At 39.5% G+C, this 21,742-nt stretch overlaps 1 protein-coding gene across 12 annotated transcripts in view; it reads right to left on the minus strand.

Moving 5' to 3' along the window:
• The window catches only part of KCNH1 (potassium voltage-gated channel subfamily H member 1), a 560,131-nt gene that overhangs the window by 134,058 nt on the left and 404,331 nt on the right, over window positions 1–21,742 (minus strand). For all 12 annotated transcript variants that reach the window (XM_077157706.1, XM_077157712.1, XM_077157711.1 and 9 more), the window contains 2 exons: window positions 7,351–7,550; window positions 1,728–1,980 (listed from right to left, as the gene is read on the minus strand). In XM_077157706.1, the coding sequence (XP_077013821.1) occupies window positions 1,728–1,980; window positions 7,351–7,550 (453 nt within the window). The remainder of the gene's footprint in view (window positions 1–1,727; window positions 1,981–7,350; window positions 7,551–21,742) is intronic.

Consider the following 21,742-nt stretch of genomic DNA (forward strand, 5'->3'; position numbering starts at 1 on the left):
ACAGTCAAATTTTATCTCTTTGTGGATGGGGAAGGCAAGGAACAGAATGACTCTTGTTTGTCGAGTTCAATGGATGTTTCAGCCTTCATCCCCCTCTCAGTCTTTACCCCAGTCTCCCTTAGATTATCTGCCAGCCCATGCTGAAGGAATATAAATCATGCTTGGGTTAACTGGAGCAATATGTAATCAAGAGGGCAAGCTGGCTTGGGGCCAGTGAAGCTAGAAGGAAGTCACATATTGTGAACTCCAAAGTCAAGCAGGAAGAAAGTTTAAACTTTTTTGTTTTAATACTATCTATGTGTCTCCTTAGGGTTGAATCTCAATTCTAAACTTCAGTGTAACTTGCCTTACTTTCCTGATAAATCATAAAGAAAAGATAAAACGTTTGTGTAAATGTCCAGCCATGCCTGACAAATTAACAGGTCAGCAAACTACATGTATTATCATTAGACTGTGGTATTGCAAAATAGATCAGAGAAGACGTTTTGGAGTCCAGGGGCTCCATGGACCTCATCAGCTGTGATGCCTTGAGAAATTCCCTTAACCTCTGAGCTTTAATTATTGCATCTACAAAACGGTGATAATAAAATCCACTTGTGGAGAAGCTGTAAGAATTAAACAAGAACTCATATGTAAAATGTCTGGCACAGAATAGATAACCTATAAATAATGCATGATTTTATCCTAGAAAGGTAGAGATGCCCCATTAAAAACCTGCTTTGTAGCTACCTTAGTCAATTAGGTGAATCTGTTACAGGTCATTTGATGCTCAATGTCTCAAATGCCACCTTGTCCTCCCATGGCATCCCTGCTCCTGCATTCTCTATTACAATAAATGGCCTACCAGCCACCTCATTTCCAAGTGATAAATCTTGCAGTCCTCCTTGATTCTGTCCTCTTTCCCCACAGCAAATCTGTCATCAGGTTCTGTTGATTTTCTTTTTTTAATATCTCAATTTCATATGCTTCTCTCCATCTACCCTACAATATTAGTTCAAGCCACCATCAACTTGCCCCCTAGACAATATCTCCAAACTCATTTTCTGCTCTAACCTTTTCCCTTTAATTGACTTTCTAATCTGTAACTACCAACATCTTTCTAAAGTACAAATCTGATGTGCCTCTTTCCTGCTTTTAAACCCTTCATTAGCTCCTCAAAATAAAATCGAAGCCCCTATAACTTTCAGAGCTTGCCATGATCTGCCTAGGGCTTTGTACCTCCCCAGCTCTGTCACAATATTCCTCTCATTCTGCATGCTCTAGCCACACTGAGTAGCTTGCAGTTCTTTAAATAAGTTCCATTCTTCTCCCTCTTTGTCCCTCTGTCTCTCAGCAGGCATTTCACACATGCTTTCCCTCTTCTTAGAATATTCCCCCTCTCTTCTGTTTTCTGTTCTGACTCATGCTCAAGTTTTAGATTTCAGCTTAGGCATCTTCTTCCAGGTAGGTATCCCCACAGTTCAATATCAGGTTAGATCTCTTCCATGATATTGCAATTTTGTGCTTAATTGTTCATCTCCCTATGAGACTGAGCGCCCCTTGAGAGAAAAAACCATTTTGTCATCAAAACATCCCAAGTATCTCAAACGGTGACTGGTACAAACAGTATGCAGTGGTTTATTAGAAAGATGGATAGATGCTTAAAATCAGCCCTGCCCTGTGCAACAATCTCTGGTTGAATGAGGCAGTGGCTAAGCCAGAAGGTATTCAGCAAGGGCAACACCTACCTAGGATGGCCACCACCTCGTCGTCCTGGATTACCTCGAGGGAGCCAGAGACCACAAAGCAGAGGCTGTCGACACTCTCGCCTGCATGGTAGATGAGGTCCCCCGGAGCGCAGTGCACTGTCTGGAACTCCATGGCCAGTGCCCGCAGGCAGCCATCACTGGCCAATCGGAAGGCTGGGTGCTCCTTGAATACCTTGCGGTTCAGGTGCACACATATGTCAGCTCTCATGTCCTTGGGACAAATCTGCAGGACCTAGCAGGGCATAGGAAGAAATCGAATCAGGGTCCCACTGTGACCTCTAGCCCTCTGCCCCTCAGAAACCCTAGGCAGAAGTAACACCTACCAGACTAGACTACCTCTTCTAGGAACTGATGAGCAAGGTAGCCAAAATTCCTGGCCTCTTGGAACTTATATTCTTGTGGGAGTGACAGGCAATACACACAAAAATCAGTGATAAGTGCTCTGAAGAAAAGGCAGGATGGGTGCTGAAAGTCATGGGGCCGGGAGCTTGTGGGCTCCTTTAGATAGGATGGGTGGGGAAGGCCTCTCTGAGGGGGTGACATTTGAGCTGACACCAGCATATCATTATGTTACAGTGAGCTGGAGTGAAAGAACATTTCACAGAAAAGGAAATGCAAAGGGACTGAGGGGGACTGAGCAATAGCCAATGTAAATGAGAGAGAAAGGTAGGAGATGAGATTCAGAGGGAATGTCAAGATAAGATCACAATTAGCTTTTGATTTTATTCCTGTGGTGATGGGGAAACATTGGAGGATTTTGAGCAGAGGAGTGACATGGTCTGATTTATACTCTAAAAGAATTATCACAGCTACAAGATGTGGTTAGAGTTCCCTGACTTTGGGTGGCAAGTGGAGGCAAGGAATCCAGTTAGGTCATTCCTACAGCCATCCTGTGAATGCTGCTGGGACTTCGATTGGGATGATGGCACTGGAGCCAGTGAGAAGTGGTAAAATTCAGAATATATTTTGAAGGTAAAGCTGATATGATCTGCCGATGGACTGAATATGGGGTGTAATTTAAAGAGTAATTTAAAATAATAAATACTGAGAACTTAGCATGTGACAGTCATTGCTAAATTCTTTACATTCATTCATGCATTTTATACATATTCATTGAATATCTTATATTCTCAGTGTCATTCTAGACTCTGACAATGTAGCAGTAAACAAAATAGACAAAAATCCCTGCCTTCATGTAATTTTCCATTCAGAGACAATAATAAGCACAATAAAAATAATTTAGTGGTGACATGAAGGAGAACAATTAAGAAGTAAAGCAAGACAAGGAAAGTCAGGGAGGGTTGTGATTTTACATTTTTAAGTATTTAGGTGCATTAGCTAATTTAATCCTCACAGAAATCTTAAGATGTAAGTGCTATTATTATATCCAAATTACTGATGAGGAAACTGAAGCACAGAGAATTTAAATAACTTGTCCAAAGTAGTCCAGCCAGGAAATGACAGAGCTGAGATCTCTAATTAGTCTGACACCAGAGCCTAGTTTAAAAATCAATCAATTTCTATATTATACAGCCACACAAAACAAATGAGCCTGTAATTTGACTCTTAGCATACGTGGAATTTAAGGTAAAATGGGAACTGTAAGATGCCATATCACACAGGTCTCGTCTTCTTAAGAAACAATGAATTTTCAAGCTTTTCTTGAGGGAGAAACAGTTTCCTGGACTAAATTTTTGCAAGAAACCATCACATAGCAAGCACTAAACAACACAATGGTATTTAGTATTCCTAAAATAATCATTTCTCCCACCCTGGCCCATGCAGAAAGCGGGGGCATAAACTCAAACATGTTCAGTGAAGACATTTCCTTGAGGTGCTGGGTTCTTCCCCAACTTTGCTTTCCTGTCTTAGTGAAAGTCATTTGCTTCAGCGTCTAGAGGTCACTCCTGAACGTGGAAGTTCTAAGACTGTTTAAAACCCAGCTCAAATATCTCCTTGCCCATGATGACTTCATCCATATCCTCACCCCTTTCCAGTGACCCCTGCACTCTGTGCAGGGTGTAGAAAAGGAAAGAGGATGTCAAACAGTTGACATTTCAACTCCATCCCTCCTAGATACTTAACTACTCTACACCACCATATCTCCTGGAAAGTGCAGACTGCTATCACTCGCCTGAGCAAATGGAATGAAATTACATTTACCAGTACACTCCCTGGGACAGTACCTGGCCCAGAGTAGGGACTCAATAATGTCGATCCCCTCCTTGTGCCCTAGCTCCTTTACCATTGGATTGCAGGATTCTTTCTCCAGGAGTGAGCTTAAGGCAGAAAGGAAAATTCAGACTGCCAACACCTGGGAAGAGTGCATACTAAGTACCTCTCTTCTTAAGGCTCATTAAAAAACAAAACTTCTCCAGAAATGAAGATTTAATTTGGGTCCTCTTCTCTTCAAGCATAACACCTGGGAGGAAAGAGCACTCTGCATGTCATGTCAAAACTGTGCCCAGCAGCTCAGAACCAAGGTTTATTCTCCAGGTGAATTCACCTTTAAATATTTGGTTCCCCCTGGGTTGGGCTTTGCTGGCAGAGGCTGCTAGTAGAATAAGACCTTGGCAGGGAGACAATGTTTTATTCATGGGCAATGTTCCCAGAGCTGCTAGAGAGTACATGTGACCAGGTGAGCAAACGTGGAGTGGAGAAATAACAGATTGCCAGGGCCATCAGTCATCTCTATCACTCATCTCAGTTCTGTTGGCTCCACACTGCTGGGGGAGGGAGGGAAGAGGGGCATGGATGTCTGACCTCTTCTGTCTGTGAATAGCCATCAGATCTGAGAGTTCAGCCCCCATAGCTTTCATGAGCAACCTTCCTTACTGTTAATGGAGCCTCCTGAGGCTGCACAGGGCAGAAATGCATTTAAGAGAACAGGCTATAGGATTAGATAGATCTGAATTCAAATCCCAGTTTCATCACTTACTAGTCATGTGAACTTGAAGCAATACTTGGCTTCTGCCCTGAGTTTTGATTTTCACAGAGTAGACTCCTGAGGATTCCATGAGCTGTTGATTGGAAAGTCCTGAGGACACAATGCCTGGCATACAGCCAGTACTTGATACACTGACCTATCATTTTTGTTGCTACTATAGCGGCAGCAGCAATTCATACTGTGGGAGGCTTTGAAATCTAGAAGGTCATTGCCACAAGAGACCTCAGAGTTCATCTAGTCTTAGAGGTCACCTCGTTTCCAGACATACACAATTGCAAACAAAGGTTCACAGGGATAAGTCAGTATTCAAGGTCACTGGCTAATTACTGGTAAAATCAAAGGGTCCAGTGCACCCTTCCCATTGGCTCCCCTTGTCATTGCTGCTCATTCTAACCCAGAGGGGCATGAGGGAGGAGAACCCAGGGAGAGGGTTGGGAATACAGGACTGGTTCTGGCCCAGTAGTTACCTACCAAAGCTACTGCCCAGAGAAACAATCACCCCATGTGCTGGGCTCTGCAGCAAAGTGCCACAGTTGAGTACATGGCTGCTCACTCTTCCATCCAAACTAGGATCTGGGGCAAGTCCCAAAGCCCTTTAAGAAAGTGAAATATCAGGGAGGGCAAATGCTGGCCTTGCTATCTCCCACTGGCAGCCAGCCAGCCCAGCCCTGCAGTGAGGATGGGTAAGGGCTTCCTTCCAAACAAACACATTTACAAAGGCATCCTGGCTCCTGGGAATAGGAACCCAGGACAGAGAGATCAAAGTTCCTTTCTGCTCCATCAGCTGCCAGGCAGCCACTCAACTCAGACCCTATGGCATTGTTAGGAGAAAGGAGCAAGAACAATAGCAACAGACTAGGGCAGGGACTAAGTCCAACTGCAAACTGATGTCCTCCCAACTGAGAAATATAAACAACTCCAGTTAGACTCATTCTTCTTGTTCTCCAATAAATGTTTTAAACTTGAAAAAAAAAAGTGTTAGTAAGAAAAGGATAAGCTTTAGAGTCAGACAAAACTGGATTCAAATCCTGGATTTGTCGTTTCTTCACTGTGTGTGTGACATGGAATGGTCAGTAAAATTACTTAGAAATCCTATTTCTTCAAGAGAAATAAAGCAGCTCCTTCCCAGGGTTGTGATGAAGGATAAATGGAGTAGGTAATATAAGTAAAGCACTAGTGCTTAGTCAGGCATGTAGTAGTAGTACAATAAATATTTGTACTAATTCATGTTCAAGAAATGGTAGATGGTGCTGTGGTATTGTTACTGTCATCATGGTAGATACTGACCAAAACAGAATTGATGATCAGTTCAACTTCATTCACTTCTTCCTTCAACTGACCATTCTAAAGGAGGAAGGCTAGCAGCATAGATAACCAATCTCAAAGCCACTGAATTTGGCTTTGAATGTGGCCTGAAGTATTTTTGAAACAGTTTTATCTTTCCCTTTTCCTCTTTCTAACACTGGAAGGAATCAGTATTCTCTGAGCACTCTCAGGTGGAAATACGTACAAACTGGTATTGAAAAGACCAAGAAGCAGAAAAAATTTGACCTAGTATTAAATCTTTGCTTATAGAAAACATTCAAAGTAGATAATTCATACATGAATAATACCCAGTTGACTGAATAAATCTTGCCTTTATTCTTTCAAGTACCATCAGATTTTCTTCACTTTACTGAAGTACATCTAGAGTAATACAACTCCTAGAGAACAGCAGAGATCTGTCTCCATTTTACATGTAGGGAAACAGATGCTTTGAGAGGGGCCTAATTGATACTCTGATCAAGTTAACTAATGATTAAAGCACAAATCCTTGGTGTTTTCCAGACTTTTCTGATAAATGCAATCACCCGGGCACTTGTTAAAATGCAAATTTCCAGTTCTCCTCACTTCTTCCAAATTCTGATTCCATAGACCTGGGTTGGGAGCTAGAAATACGATTGTTTGTTTGTTTGTTTTTTACATGGGCAGGCACCAGGAATCAAACCCGGGTCCTCTGGCATGGCAGGCGAGCATTCTTGCCTGCTGAGCCACCGTGGCCCATCCTAGAAATACGTTTTTAATGAACACATCCTGGGATTTTCACCAGGGCCTGGACCAGGATGAGGTAAGTGAGGCACTTACCTGGGGCACAAAATTTAAGAACTGCCAAAGAACTAAGTAATCAAGAGAAGCAATAGTTTAATGTAAACAATTCAAGACAAATCTAAATTCATGCAAAAAAAATCCACGATGTACAAAGTATCACATTTTAAAATAAAGATTGGATCAGAAACAGTTCCGTGCCACATTGAAGCCAAAGACAAAAGGAAAATCACTAATACCGATGAACTCACCTACTCCCAAGCATTGATTATTATTAAACAAGTTTAGGGAACTTTGCCCTAGACAGACTTCCTGTTTCTCTCTTCCCAAGTAGAATACACCCACCCTTTCCAGTTTCTTAAATAATGGCTCCTAATTGTTGATCCATAAACAACATAGAGCTGGAAGCAATAAAAACCTCTGGAGATTGGACGATATTTTTAAAAAACACAAAACTAAGTGAATTTTGATGCACAACCAGGTTTGAGAACTGTCGTCCTATGAAAACCTCAGGCCACCCTGAGGAAAGCCAAGGGCAAGCGATTTACCAGAGCGACTGGCCCTTCTTACCTTCTCTGTGTCGATGCCTCGGGACATGGACCAGGTGGAAACAATATAATCCATGACTCGCTCACTCAATCCTTTTGGCACCTGGTAGAGCTTCAGGAAGTCCCGAACACTGTTGAGCATCTCATGGTACCTGTTGGTGTTAGCATACATCTGCTGGAAAATGGTGGTCACATTCCCAAAGATGGTGGCATAGAGAAGTGCTAGAAGTGGGAAGCAGAGAAACAGCACAGAGTGAGTGATTCCCGAGCCAAGACCTAAGAACAGCTTCCTTACTTGGGGAAGGCCAAGGCTGGTGCTGCTCCAACCTCAAGTGCAGGAAGTCCTAACCTTTCTCAGGAAACCCTCACACCAGAAGCCTCTGGGGAGTAAACCCAAAGAAAGAGTCCCTTAAAATAAGGCCATGAGGACAAACATGTGGACAGAGGATTAGAGTGGAAGGGAGGTATGACCATAGCCAGAGCTAGGGTCTGATAGCAGTAGGGGGACCAGTTGTACTAGTTCACGTTTTACTTCTTGTGACAAAAAGTTTAAGCCATGCCTGAGGCCACAAGTCAAATGTGTTCCTCTTTACTCCATGCTATATATCAAGCATACCAAGCACGAGGCTACCTACTGGGGATGGGATGGTGAGTAAGACAGTTCTGGTCCACATAGAGCAAACAATGTAGTGGGAAGGACAGACCTTGAATACATAATCACAAATCATTAAATAGCAAGTCTGCAGAGTACAACAAAAGATATCAGACCCTTGCTTGGCACTTATTGTTAAGGTTCATGTTAATATAATAATTTACTTCACCATGATGTGGCTTCTGGGGGTGGGGAGTAGGGAAGCATTGCTTTGGTAGTCCATCATGAATAAAATTAGGTCCTCTCTGGATGTAACAACTATGTGATACTACTGCTAGATGTAACAACTATGTGATACTGACAGTAAACAATGCTGAAGGAGGACCATTACTTCATTACAAAACACCACCCATCTACCTTTAACCCCTGCTTGCCTTTGAATACTGAGCACAAGTGCCACTACTTCTAGGAAGCCTTCCTCAGGACCCCCTCCCCTCTTTCTGTCACCATGAGGTGACCATGGCTGACTGGATATATTTTATAGCAGCTCATATTATTCTATTTTGCAATATATGCTTCTTTCTTGGCCTGCGCCCTGACAGAGTAAGAGCTGCTTAAGGGCTGGACCCATCTGTTCTAGTTTGCTAGCTGCTGGAATGCAACATACCAGAGATGGATCGGCTTTCAATAAAAGGAAATTTATTTAGTTAATGTATAGTTCTTCAGAGAAAAGGCAGCTAACTTTCAACTGAGGTTCTTTCTTATATGGGAAAGCACAGGGCGATCTCTGCTGGCCTTCTCTCCAGGCCTCTAGGTTTCAATAACCTTCCCCGGGGTGATTCCTTTCTGCATCTCTAAAGGCCTGGACTGAGTGCTGAGATGAGGTATGCTGAGCTGCTTTGGTTGTGCTACATTGAGCGCTCTCATTTATGCACCAGCCAATTAAATTAAACATCATTCATTGCAGCAGGCACGCCTCTTAGGTGACTGCAGATGTAATAAGGAACAAATGAGGTTCACATGCCATTGGCTCATGTCCACAGCAATAGAAGTAGGCAAGTTGACACCTTCACCTGGCCAAGTTGACACCTGAATCTAACTACCACACCACCTTTTCCTTGACATTTTATCTCCAAGTTTTAACATACCAGTGGCCAATAAATGTCTGTCAAATTAGTGAATTTCACACATGGTTTTTAAAAATTTAGGTGTTACTGACATAAAATAAACTAGATATGTTTAAATAGTGTATTCTGATAAGTTGTGACATATGGATACACTCATGAAGCCATAACCACAATCAAAATAACATATTCATCACTGCCAAAAGTTTTGTCATGTTCCTTTATAATCCTTCTCTCAACCACTGACCTGTTACCATAGATTTCTAGAATTTTCTAGAATTTTATATGCATGGAATGACATAGTATATACTCTTCTTTATTAAGACATAATCTACATACATAAATTATATCTGTTAAAATATATAATTCAATGGTTTTTAGTATATTTAGATTTGTGCAACCATCACCACAATATAAGTTAAAAATATTTTCATTTCTCCGAATAGAAACCCCACATCCATTAGCAGTGCGGATAGACAAAATTGGTATTGGTATCCCCCCTTCCAATCCTCCAACCCTAGACACCACTAATTTACTGTCTCTATTATAGATGTGCCAATTCTGGACATTTCATATAAATACAAATGTACAATAAGTGGTCTTCTGTGATTGGCTTCTTTCACTTAGCATAAGGTTTTCAACTGCCATCCATGTTGTAGCATGTAACAGTATTTCATCATTTTTATCATTGAAGAACATTCCATTGTACCAATATACCAGAGTTTGCTTATCCATCCATTAGTTGATGGACATTTGGGTTGTTCTTACTTTTTGGGATTATGAATAATGTAAATGTGAACATTTGTATACAAGTTTTTGTGTGAACAAATGTTTTCAATTCTCTTGGGTATATACTTAGGAGTGGAATTGCTGGATCATATGATAATTCCATGTTTATATTTTGAGGAACCTCCAAACTGTTTTCCCAAGTGGTTGCACCATTTTACATTCCTACAAGCAGTGTATGAAGATACTAATATCTCTACATCTTCACTAACACTTGTTTTTGTTTGTTGTAGTTTTGATTTTGCATTTCCCTGATTATTGATGTTGACATCTTTTCATGTGCTTATTGATCATTTGTATATCTTCTTTGGAAATATGTCTATTCACATCCTTTGTCTGTTATTAAGTTGAGTTGTTTGTCTTTTCATCATTGAGTTTTAAGAGTTATTTATATATTCTAGATTCAAACCCCTTAACAGATACATGATTTGCAAATACCTCCTCCCATTCTATGAGTTGTCTTCCCACATGCTTGTTGGTATTTTGCTTTCGGAACCAGTGTTTAGTTTTCACATAGCCCAATTTATCTATTTTTTCATTTGTATTCCTTTTTGACTGGCTTCTTTCACTGAGCAAAATTATTTTGAGATTCACCCACATTGCATGCAACAAAAATTCATTCCTTTAAAAAACTTTTTTATTTTGAAATGATTATAAATTCACAGGAAATTACAAAGGTAGTGAAGAAAGGTCCCTTGTAAACCTTCACCCACTTTCCACCTTTGACTACAACTTATGAAACTATAGCACAGTGTCAAAACCAGGAGACTGACATTGCTACAAAGCATGTATATGATTCTGCCTCATTTTATTACACATGTAGATTCATGCAACTACCACTGCATTCAAGATACAGAACTACTCCAGCACCACAGAGATCTATCTCCCTTGTGCTACCTCTTTATAGTCACCCTTTCACCCAACCCACTATCCATAACTTCTGGCAATCACTAATCTGGTCTCCTTTTTAATACCTGTGTTATTTCAAGACTGTTACAAAAATGGAATCATATAGTACATGATCTTTTGAGATTGGTTGTTACCATATAGCATAATGCTCTTGAGACCCATTCAAGTTGTTGTACATATCAATAATTCATTCTTTTTTGTTGCTGAATAGTATTTCATTGTATAGATGCACCACAGTCACTTCTTTCAAATAATCTTATTCAGGCTTAACTGAAAGATCACAGGAGGGAAAAAAATAAGAAAGCACAGATTCAGAGGTAAGGAAACAAAATTTTCAGTTTAATTCACTTTGCTGGACACTGCTGCCTGGAAAACTGAGAATCCAAATCCACCTGAACTCTAAATGAGGATCTCCTAAGGATGCTTTCAGCTCTGGAAAGGCATCAGGGAGTGGTGTCATTCTCAACAAAAGAATCCAAATAAAAGCAAAAGTCATCTAATGCCTGAATAATGCAGACACTGGCTCTTCTAAGCTCATAAATAAGCTCATAAACAACAAAGGTGAAGACCCTGCTCTATACCAGTAAGAAGTCAGTGTCTGTGTTCAGAATCATCCTCCCTGCGCCTGAGCTTGTTCCCGAGGAGTCTGGCCCTGACTCAGGAAGCCCTGTGGTAGTCCTGCCTCAGCTCTGACTATTTTCTGATCCACAATGAACCAGGGGCCCTGGGCCAAGAACAGCGGAGCCTTTCTCAGGATGGCTGCCAGAAAATTAATTTAATCTTGAACTTAAAAAAAAAAGTTACACCAAATCAATACAGTAAGAATAGCTCTCCTATCCATGACCTGAGAATGAGGCAGCATCTGAGATGCTGCTGGGCCGCACAGGTAGTTAAGGATATGATACACATTTACCATGTATACCTGTGGATGCTTGCGACCCAAACTGCCTCTAGGCATTTCTCTGGAGAACCTTATTCAATTATTATTCCTATCATGAAGTATTATTGTTAAAAAGGGATAATTCTACTGTCAATGCCCTTTCCTTGATTTTATATTTATAATTTATATATAATGTACATAATTTATTTATATTTATAATAATGTATAATTCATGCATACATCATTTTATTTTTAATATCTTATCTACAAAATCCGTAAATACTCAAAACCTAAAAACCTAACTGGGAGAGAAGACAAAAAAAGTCTAGCCAGTGCCTGAATGTATATATGAATGTGATGTGGGAAAGAAGGAAGAGTGTAACGTCACTGTCATGAGTGTAAAAAAAAAACAATTTAATCTCACAGCATAGAAGATGCTTTGGATGACTCTAGCATCGGTAGTTGGGTCTTTCTATTTGGGGAAAGAAGTAAGGAGATCTCTCTGAATCCCAAGGCCAAAAGCCTTGGATAAGAGGTATTTGGATAAGAGAAAGTTTATTTTATTTAAGTGGTTTAGGATTTATATTTCATCACAGCAAGGGCCGTAGGTTGTACCCAAAGAAAAATAAGATAAGGAATTTTCTGTGGACCTTAATTATAAATAGCTACATGCAATTTTCTTTTTTTGGGGGGGGGGCTAAGATTTGTTGTTTTTTTTCTCTTTTTAAAATGTTATTTTTATTCTCATCTACCTTATCACATAAAGAGCTAAACAATTAAGACATTAAAACAATCCTTAGTTACCTGCTCCCTCTTTCTTTTCACCCAATTTCCTGTTCTGCAGAGGCACTCATTTTCAGTGGTACTGATTTTGTTATTGTTCTCCATACTGAATATGACCCTCATACTGCTATGCCCTGATATTTCAGTTTTAGGCATTACCCACTGACCTCTCACCATGGAAGATTAGAATTTAGTTCTTTTTTATTCCCCTTACTCCAACCTTGCACTCATATCCCACACTTTCTCCCACTGTCTGATCTTCTTGTTACAGTGACATCATAATTTTGGTTAGATCAATATTGTATGTTTCTCTTATTATGACTAGTTAAATGCTATTCACAGCTGAGCAATGATTACTTTTTCTTTTCTGTAATATTTTTCTGTTCCCTCAAATTAATAATGGTCTTGTCTTCTCATTTGCTTAATTTACTTATCACTAATTTGACTCCAAACTCACATAAGTAACTATCTTCTTAAGATATTAAAACATATTAGCCTATCAATTTCATTTCCTTAGAGAAATCTCTCCTGGAGACTCTGAACTGTTCCACTGCCAGCTGTCTGTATCCCTTTGCACCAGTATTCTGTGAAGTCCTTTCATTTACTCAGTTTACAGTCCCTGATTCATACATCCCATGCCTTCCTGTATCCCATGCCTTCCTGCTTCTTCATTTACTCCTTCTTTTGTTAGAAGACATCCTCTAACAGCCTTCTGGGAAAGGATATACGTGAGGAAAATTTTTGAGACTTAACATGTTTAACAATGTTTTCATTCCATTCTTACATTTGATCAACAGCTTAATTGGATGTAGAATGTGGAATTATAGATTGGAAATCATTTCTCTCAGAATTTTGGAAGCATTTCTCCATTATCTTCTTTTGTTGAGAGGTTAAATGATTCAGATCCTTCATCATTCATATTGAACCTGTTTTTTCTCTCTGGAAACTCTTTTTCCAGAGTATTCTAAAAATTCATGGTGATGTGCCTTTTGCTATGGCTCACTTTTCATTCACTGTACTAGATTTTTAAAAATTTATTTATTTATTAATTAAAAAATTTAACAAATGAACAAAAACATTAACATATGATCATTCTGTTCTACACATATAATCAGTAATTCACAATATCATCACATGGTTGCATATTCATCATCATGATCATTTCTTAGAATACTTGCATCAATTCAGAAAAAGAAATAAAATAATAACAGAAAAAAAAGATTATACATACCATACCCCTTACCCCTTGCTTTCATTTACCACTAGCATTTCAAACTAAATTTATTTTAACATTTGTTCCCCCTATTATTTATTTTTATTCCATATGTTCTACTCGTCTGTTGATAAGGGAGATAAAAGGAGCATCAGACACAGGTTTTCACAATCACACAGTCCCACTGTGAAAGCTATATCATTATACAATCCTCTTCAAGAAACATGGCTACTGGAACACAGCTCTACATTTTCAGGCAGTTCCCTCCAGCCTCTCTGCTACATCTTGAACAACAAGGTGATATCTACTTAATGCATAAGAATAACATCCAGGATAACCTCTCAAGTCTGTTTGGAATCTCTCAGCCATTGACACTTTGTCTCATTTCACTCTTCCCCCTTTGGTCGAGAAGGTTCGCTCAATCCCTTGATGTTAATTCTCAGCTCATTCTAGGGTTTTTCTCAGTCCCTTGATGCTGAGTCTCAGCTCATTCTAGGATTTCTGTCCCACGTTGCCAGGAAGACTGTACTAGGCTTTCAATAAGCATTTTTGATCTAGAAGTTTATGTCCTTCATTTTCAAGGAAATTTTCTTGGATTATTACTTTGACGATTTCTTCCACTCCATTTCTCAATTCTCTTTTTCCAGACCCCCTATTACTTAGATCTTAGACTCCTGGAGTAATCAAATTTTTTTCTCCTATTTTCTTTTACTTTATGGGAGATTTCTTTAACTTGTATCTTCTATCCCTTCTATTTAATTTTTAATTTGTGATCAAACATTTACTTTCTATGAGTGTTTGCTCTCTGTTCCTTTTTAATTCTGTTACATTTCATAGATGTAATGTCTTATTTTCTCAGAGGATATCAGTGACAAATATATTTTTAAATTTTCTTCTCCCGGGTTGGTCTTTGTATCTTCATTTATTGGTATATTTCACATTAGACATATATAGTAATCTTTCGATGACTGCTTATTTTTAAGAGTAGAACACTAGAAAACTGATTAAAAGTTTTTGTATGAGTAGGGATTGCGAACTCTGAGATTCCACTAGGTCACAGGGTGACCTGGCTGCATTTTGTGTTGAAGAATCTACAATGTCATTAACTTTAGGATTATTCTTTTGAACTGCTCTGAGTCCCCAGAAAAGACTCTTTCAATGTGGAGAACATGGCGTATTCAGCAGTCAAATGAGAAGGCTGAAGATCTCAACAATCAGTATATAAACTTCCCTTTAATTCTGGTTTTCATATGATACTCCTGCCTTCCACTGTGCCTGGTGTCCCCCAGTTCAGAGAGCCCTCTCTGGAGGATAAGCCAGTGGTCAGTGAGTGGAAGAGAGGTAATGACTCATTTTCATAGAATAAGAAGAATACCTGGGGGGTCTAAATGTTTCTTAAATAAATTTTCAAGCAGCCCTCCTTCTCTAAACCCCATCTTCATCCTCACTTCTAGAGGTACTTGTTGCCCCTAATGTCTAAGCCTTTTGAGGATTCTATGATAAAAATTATTTCTTAAATTTCCCTTCTGTCAGTTTAGGATTCAGCTCTCTTGATTCTTCCAAGTCAAACATTACTTTCCAGCTTTTAAAATTTTGTTACTGTAGGCCCTCTTTCAGTCTCTTTATCTTTATAAGTTTATGCCCTTAAAAATCCCCCACTCCCCATCTTTGCTGTTGCTGTAGTGGGATTTCAGGAGTGATCCATCACATATTATCCATCAGCCTTTTTTTTTCGGCATGGGCAGGCACCAGGAATCTAACCCAGGTCTCCAGCATGACAGAAGAGAATTCTGCCACTGAGCCACCGTCGCACTGCCCTTCCATCAGCCACTTTTATCAGAAGTTATTAATGTTTTGCAAAAGCTATTAGGAATTGCTAGTTTGGGCCCAATGTGACCCCCTCACAAGTGAAAAATAGTTTCCAAATCTTCAAAGCCAAATGTTCAGAGCAATTGTAATAATATTAAATAACAATACTACTACAGGACAGGTATTAACATCGCTATTTAGCAGATAAGGAAACAGAAACCTAACATCAGAGAAAGTATGCCATAAGACCAGAACCCCAGGTCTTTCTGACTCCAAAAGCTATAATGTATTATTAAATCACTGATTCACAAATTTTAGAGTATATTAGAATAACCTGGAGGGCTTGTTAAAACAGTTTGTGGGTCCTACCACCTGGACATTCTGAATCTTTCTGATTCAGAAGACATTGGGTGGTTCCCTAAGAATTTGCATTTCATCAAGTTTCACAGTGCGTGGATATAGCTTGCTACTTTCTATTGCAATTCCTTGTTTTATTTCAAAATGTATTGTCAAACTATATGGATATAAAAGTTGGTTTTGAGTTTATGATCCAGACTGATTGGAATATGCTGCATTCTGGAGCAGTAGGACCAATAGGAAAAGTTCTTTATCTGTAAAAAACCATTTCCTGAATACAAACTATAATGTCTCTCTCTTTCTCACTCTCCCTTATCTCTGCTCCTACCCTAGCTTCCCTCCTATCCCCAGATCTCATAGGTACCAATGAGAATATAATCAGAAAACACATTCCAATCTCTGCTTTTAAATCAGTACCTGAGGGGACTTCCTGGAAGATGGCGGCTTAGTAAGACGCGCGGATCTTAGTTTCTTCTCCAGGACACCTACTAGGGGAGTAGAAACGATACAGAAAGCGCCCAAAGCCACAACAGAGATAAAAAAGACAGCGTACCCCATCCTGGAACGGCTGGCTGGCTGAGAGAAGCAGCTCGGGTGAGATCGCCGAGGCGCGCGGGCCTTACCGGGCGGGGTGGCAAGCGGCCGGAGTTACTCCCTTCCCCCTTCCCGGGCCGGCTGGGAGAATTGGAGAGGTGGTCCCCTGAAACCAAGGCGACTGGCGCCCACACCACGCGCAGCCCCCGGACCAACTGAGAGAATTGGATCGGAAACCCCCAGGCCGCGGAGAACGGTGACCCCGTGACTCCCGGGGAACGTGCACTCTCTCGGGTGGGCCGCTGCCGCTGGCGCCCTCCCGCCACGCTTGTTGCCCAGGGCCGACTAGGAAATTCGGACAGGCTCTTTCCCTGGCTGCGGCGACCAGCAACCCTCCCTGCGTTCGGACCCCGGGCCGGCTCAAGCCGCTTCGGCTAGCGAACCCCCAGGACGGCGAGAGTTTTCCAAAGTTTAAGGTCCCACAGCACCTTTTACTGGTGGGACCCGCAGACAAACGCGTGCCACGAGCGCCACCTACTGGGCAGGATAAGAAAAACAGAACCCAGAGATTTCACAGAAAAATATTACAACCTTGCTGGGTCCAACACCAAGAGAAATCTGAATAAATGCCCAGACGCCAGCAGCAGAAGATAACTGTCCACGCTCAAAAGATTGAGAATATGGCTCAGTCAAAGGAACAAACCAATAGCTCAAATGAGACACAAGAGCTGAGACAACTAATGCTGAATATACGAACAGAAATGGAAAACCTCTTCAAAAACGAAATCGATAAATTGAGGGAGGACATGAAGAGGACATGGGCTGAACATAAAGAAGAAATAGAAAAACTGAAAAAACAAATCGCAGAACGTATGGAAGTGAAGGATAAAGTAGCAAACATAGAAAAAATAATGGATAGCTACAATGATAGATTTAAAGAGACAGAAGATAGAATTAGTGATTTGGAGGATGGAACATCTGAATTCCAAAAAGAAACAGAAACTATAGGGAAAAGAATGGAAAAATTTGAACAGGGTATCAGGGAACTCAAGGACAATATGAACCGCACAAATATACGTGTTGTGGGTGTCCCAGAAGGAGAAGAGAAGGGAAAAGGAGGAGAAAAACTAATGGAAGAAATTATCACTGAAAATTTCCCAACTCTTATGAAAGACCTAAAATTAAAGATCCAAGAAGTGCAGCGCACCCCAAAGAGATTAGACCCAAATAGGCGTTCTCCAAGACACTTACTAGTTAGAATGTCAGAGGTCAAAGAGAAAGAGAAGATCCTGAAAGCAGCAAGAGAAAAACAATCCATTACATACAAGGGAAACCCAATAAGACTTTGTGTAGATTTCTCAGCAGAAACCATGGAAGCTAGAAGACAGTGGGATGATATATTTAAATTACTAAAAGAGAAAAACTGCCAACCAAGACTCCTATATCCAGCAAAATTGTCCTTCAAAAATGAGGGAGAAATTAAAACATTCTCAGACAAAAAGTCACTGAAAGAATTTGTGACCAAGAGACCAGCTCTGCAAGAAATACTAAAGGGAGCACTAGAGTCAGATACAAAAAGACAGAAGAGAGAGATATGGAAAAGAGTGTAGAAAGAAGGAAAATCAGATATGATATATATAATACAAAAGGCAAAATGTTAGAGGAAAATATTATCCAAACAGTAATAACACTAAATGTCAATGGACTGAATTCCCCAATCAAAAGACATAGATTGGCAGAATGGATTAAAAAACAGGATCCTTCGATATGCTGTCTACAGGAAACACATCTTAGACCCAAAGATAAACATAGGTTGAAAGTGAAAGGTTGGGAAAAGATATTTCATGCAAATAACAACCAGAAAAGAGCAGGAGTGGCTATACTAATATCCAACAAATTAGACTTCAAATGTAAAACAGTTAAAAGAGACAAAGAAGGACACTATATACTAATAAAAGGAACAATTAAACAAGAAGACATAACAATCATAAATATTTACGCACCGAATCAGAATGCCCCAAAATACGTGAGGAATATACTGCAAACACTGAAAAGGGAAATAGACTCATATACCATAATAGTTGGAGACTTCAACTCACCACTCTCATCAAGGGACAGAACATCTAGACAGAGGATCAACAAAGAAATAGAGAATCTGAATATTACTATAAATGAACTAGACTTAATAGACATTTATAGGACATTACATCCCACAACAGCAGGATACACCTTTTTCTCAAGTGCTCATGGATCATTCTCAAAGATAGACCATATGCTGGGTCACAAAGCAAGTCTTAACAAATTTAAAAAGATTGAAATCTTACACAACACTTTCTCGGACCATAAAGGAATGATGTTGGAAATCAATAATAGGCAGAGTGCCAGAAAATTCACAAATACGTGGAGGCTCAACAACACACTCCTAAACAATGACTGGGTCAAAGAAGAAATTGCAAGAGAAATTAGCAAATACCTCGAGGTGAATGAAAATGAAAACACAACATATCAAAACTTATGGGATGCAGCAAAGGCAGTGCTAAGAGGGAAATTTATTGCTCTAAATGCCTATATCAGAAAAGAAGAAAAGGCAAAAATTCAGGAATTAACTATCCATTTGGAAGAACTGGAGAAAGAACAGCAAGCTAACCCCAAAGCAAGCAAAAGGAAAGAAATAACAAAGATTAGAGCACAAATAAATGAAATTGAAAACATGAAAACAATAGAGAAAATCAATAAGGCCAGAAGTTGGTTCTATGAGAAAATCAATAAGATTGATGGGCCCTTAGCAAGATTGACAAAAAGAAGAAGAGAGAGGATGCAAATAAATAAGATCAGAAATGGAAGAGGAGACATAACTACTGACCTCACAGAAATAAAGGAGGTAATAACAGGATACTATGAACAACTTTACGCTAATAAATACAACAATTTAGAGGAAATGGACGGGTTCCTGGAAAGACATGAACAACCAACTTTGACTCAAGAAGACATAGATGACCTCAACAAACCAATCACAAGTAAAGAAATTGAATTAGTCATTCAAAATCTTCCTAAAAAGAAAAGTCCAGGACCAGATGGCTTCACATGTGAATTCTACCAAACGTTCCAGAAAGAATTAGTACCAATTCTCTTCAAACTCTTCAAAAAAATCGAAGTGGAGGGAAAACTACCTAATTCATTCTATGAAGCCAACATCACCCTCATACCAAAACCAGGCAAAGATATTACAAAAAAAGAAAACTACAGACCAATCTCTCTAATGAATACAGATGCAAAAATCCTCAATAAAATTCTAGCAAATCGTATCCAACAGCACATTAAAAGAATTATACATCATGACCAAGTAGGATTCATCCCAGGTATGCAAGGATGGTTCAACATAAGAAAATCAATTAATGTAATACACCATATCAACAAATCAAAGCAGAAAAATCACATGATCATCTCAATTGATGCAGAGAAGGCATTCAACAAGATTCAACATCCTTTCCTGTTGAAAACACTTCAAAAGATAGGAATACAAGGGAACTTCCTTAAAATGATAGAGGGAATATATGAAAAACCCACAGCTAATATCATCCTCAATGGGGAAAAATTGAAAACTTTCCCCCTAAGATCAGGAACAAGACAAGGATGTCCACTATCACCACTATTATTCAACATTGTGTTGGAGGTTCTAGCCAGAGCAATTAGACAAGAAAAAGAAATACAAGGCATCAAAATTGGAAAGGAAGAAGTAAAACTATCACTGTTTGCAGACGATATGATACTATACGTCGAAAACCCGGAAAAATCCACAACAAAACTACTAGAGCTAATAAATGAGTACAGCAAAGTAGCAGGTTACAAGATCAACATTCAAAAATCTGTAGCATTTCTATACACTAGTAATGAACAAGCTGAGGGGGAAATCAAGAAACGAATCCCATTTACAATTGCAACTAAAAGAATAAAATACCTAGGAATAAATTTAACTAAAGAGACAAAAAACCTATATAAAGAAAACTACAAAAAACTGCTAAAAGAAATCACAGAAGACCTAAATAGATGGAAGGGCATACCGTGTTCATGGATTGGAAGACTAAATATAGTTAAGATGTCAATCCTACCTAAATTGATTTACAGATTCAATGCAATACCAATCAAAATCCCAACAACTTATTTTTCAGAAATAGAAAAACCAATAAGCAAATTTATCTGGAAGGGCAGGGTGCCCCGAATTGCTAAAAACATCTTGAGGAAAAAAACGAAGCTGGAGGTCTCGCGCTGCCTGACTTTAAGGCATATTATGAAGCCACAGTGGTCAAAACAGCATGGTATTGGCATAAAGATAGATATATCGACCAATGGAATCGAATAGAGTGCTCAGATATAGACCCTCTCATCTATGGACATTTGATCTTTGATAAGGCAGTCAAGCCAACTCACCTGGGACAGAGCAGTCTCTTCAATAAATGGTGCCTAGAGAACTGGATATCCATATGCAAAAGAATGAAAGAAGACCCATCTCTCACACCCTATACAAAAGTTAACTCAAAATGGATCAAAGATCTAAACATTAGGTCTAAGACCATAAAACAGTTAGAGGAAAATGTTGGGAGATATCTTATGGATCTTACAACTGGAGGCGGTTTTATGGACCTTAAACCTAAAGCAAGAGCACTGAAGAAGGAAATAAATAAATGGGAACTCCTCAAAATTAAACACTTTTGTGCATCAAAGAACTTCATCAAGAAAGTAGAAAGACAGCCTTCACAATGGGAGACAATATTTGGAAATGATATATCAGATAAAGGTCTAGTATCCAGAATTTATAAAGAGATTGTTCATCTCAACAACAAAAAGACAGCCAACCCAATTACAAAATGGGAAAAAGACTTGAACAGACACCTCTCAGAAGAGGAAATACGGATGGCCAAGAGGCACATGAAGAGATGCTCAATGTCCCTGGCCATTAGAGAAATGCAAATCAAAACCACAATGAGATATCATCTCACACCCACCAGAATGGCCATTATCAACAAAACAGAAAATGACAAGTGCTGGAGAGGATGCGGAGAAAGAGGCACACTTATCCACTGTTGGTGGGAATGTCAAAGGGTGCAACCACTGTGGAAGGCAGTTTGGCGGTTCCTCAAAAAGCTGAATATAGAATTGCCATACGACCCAGCAATACCATTGCTAGGTATCTACTCAAAGGACTTAAGGGCAAAGACACAAACGGACATTTGCACAACAATGTTTATAGCAGCATTACTTACAATTGCAAAGAGATGGAAACAGCCAAAATCTCCATCAACAGAAGAGTGGCTAAACAAACTGTGGTATATACATACGATGGAATATTATGCAGCTTTAAGACAAGATAAACTTATGAACCATGTAATAACATGGATGGACCTAGAGAATATTATGCTGAGTGAATCC

The sequence above is a fragment of the Tamandua tetradactyla genome, chromosome 4, assembly GCF_023851605.1.
Source record: "Tamandua tetradactyla isolate mTamTet1 chromosome 4, mTamTet1.pri, whole genome shotgun sequence".
Lineage (NCBI taxonomy): Eukaryota > Metazoa > Chordata > Mammalia > Pilosa > Myrmecophagidae > Tamandua > Tamandua tetradactyla.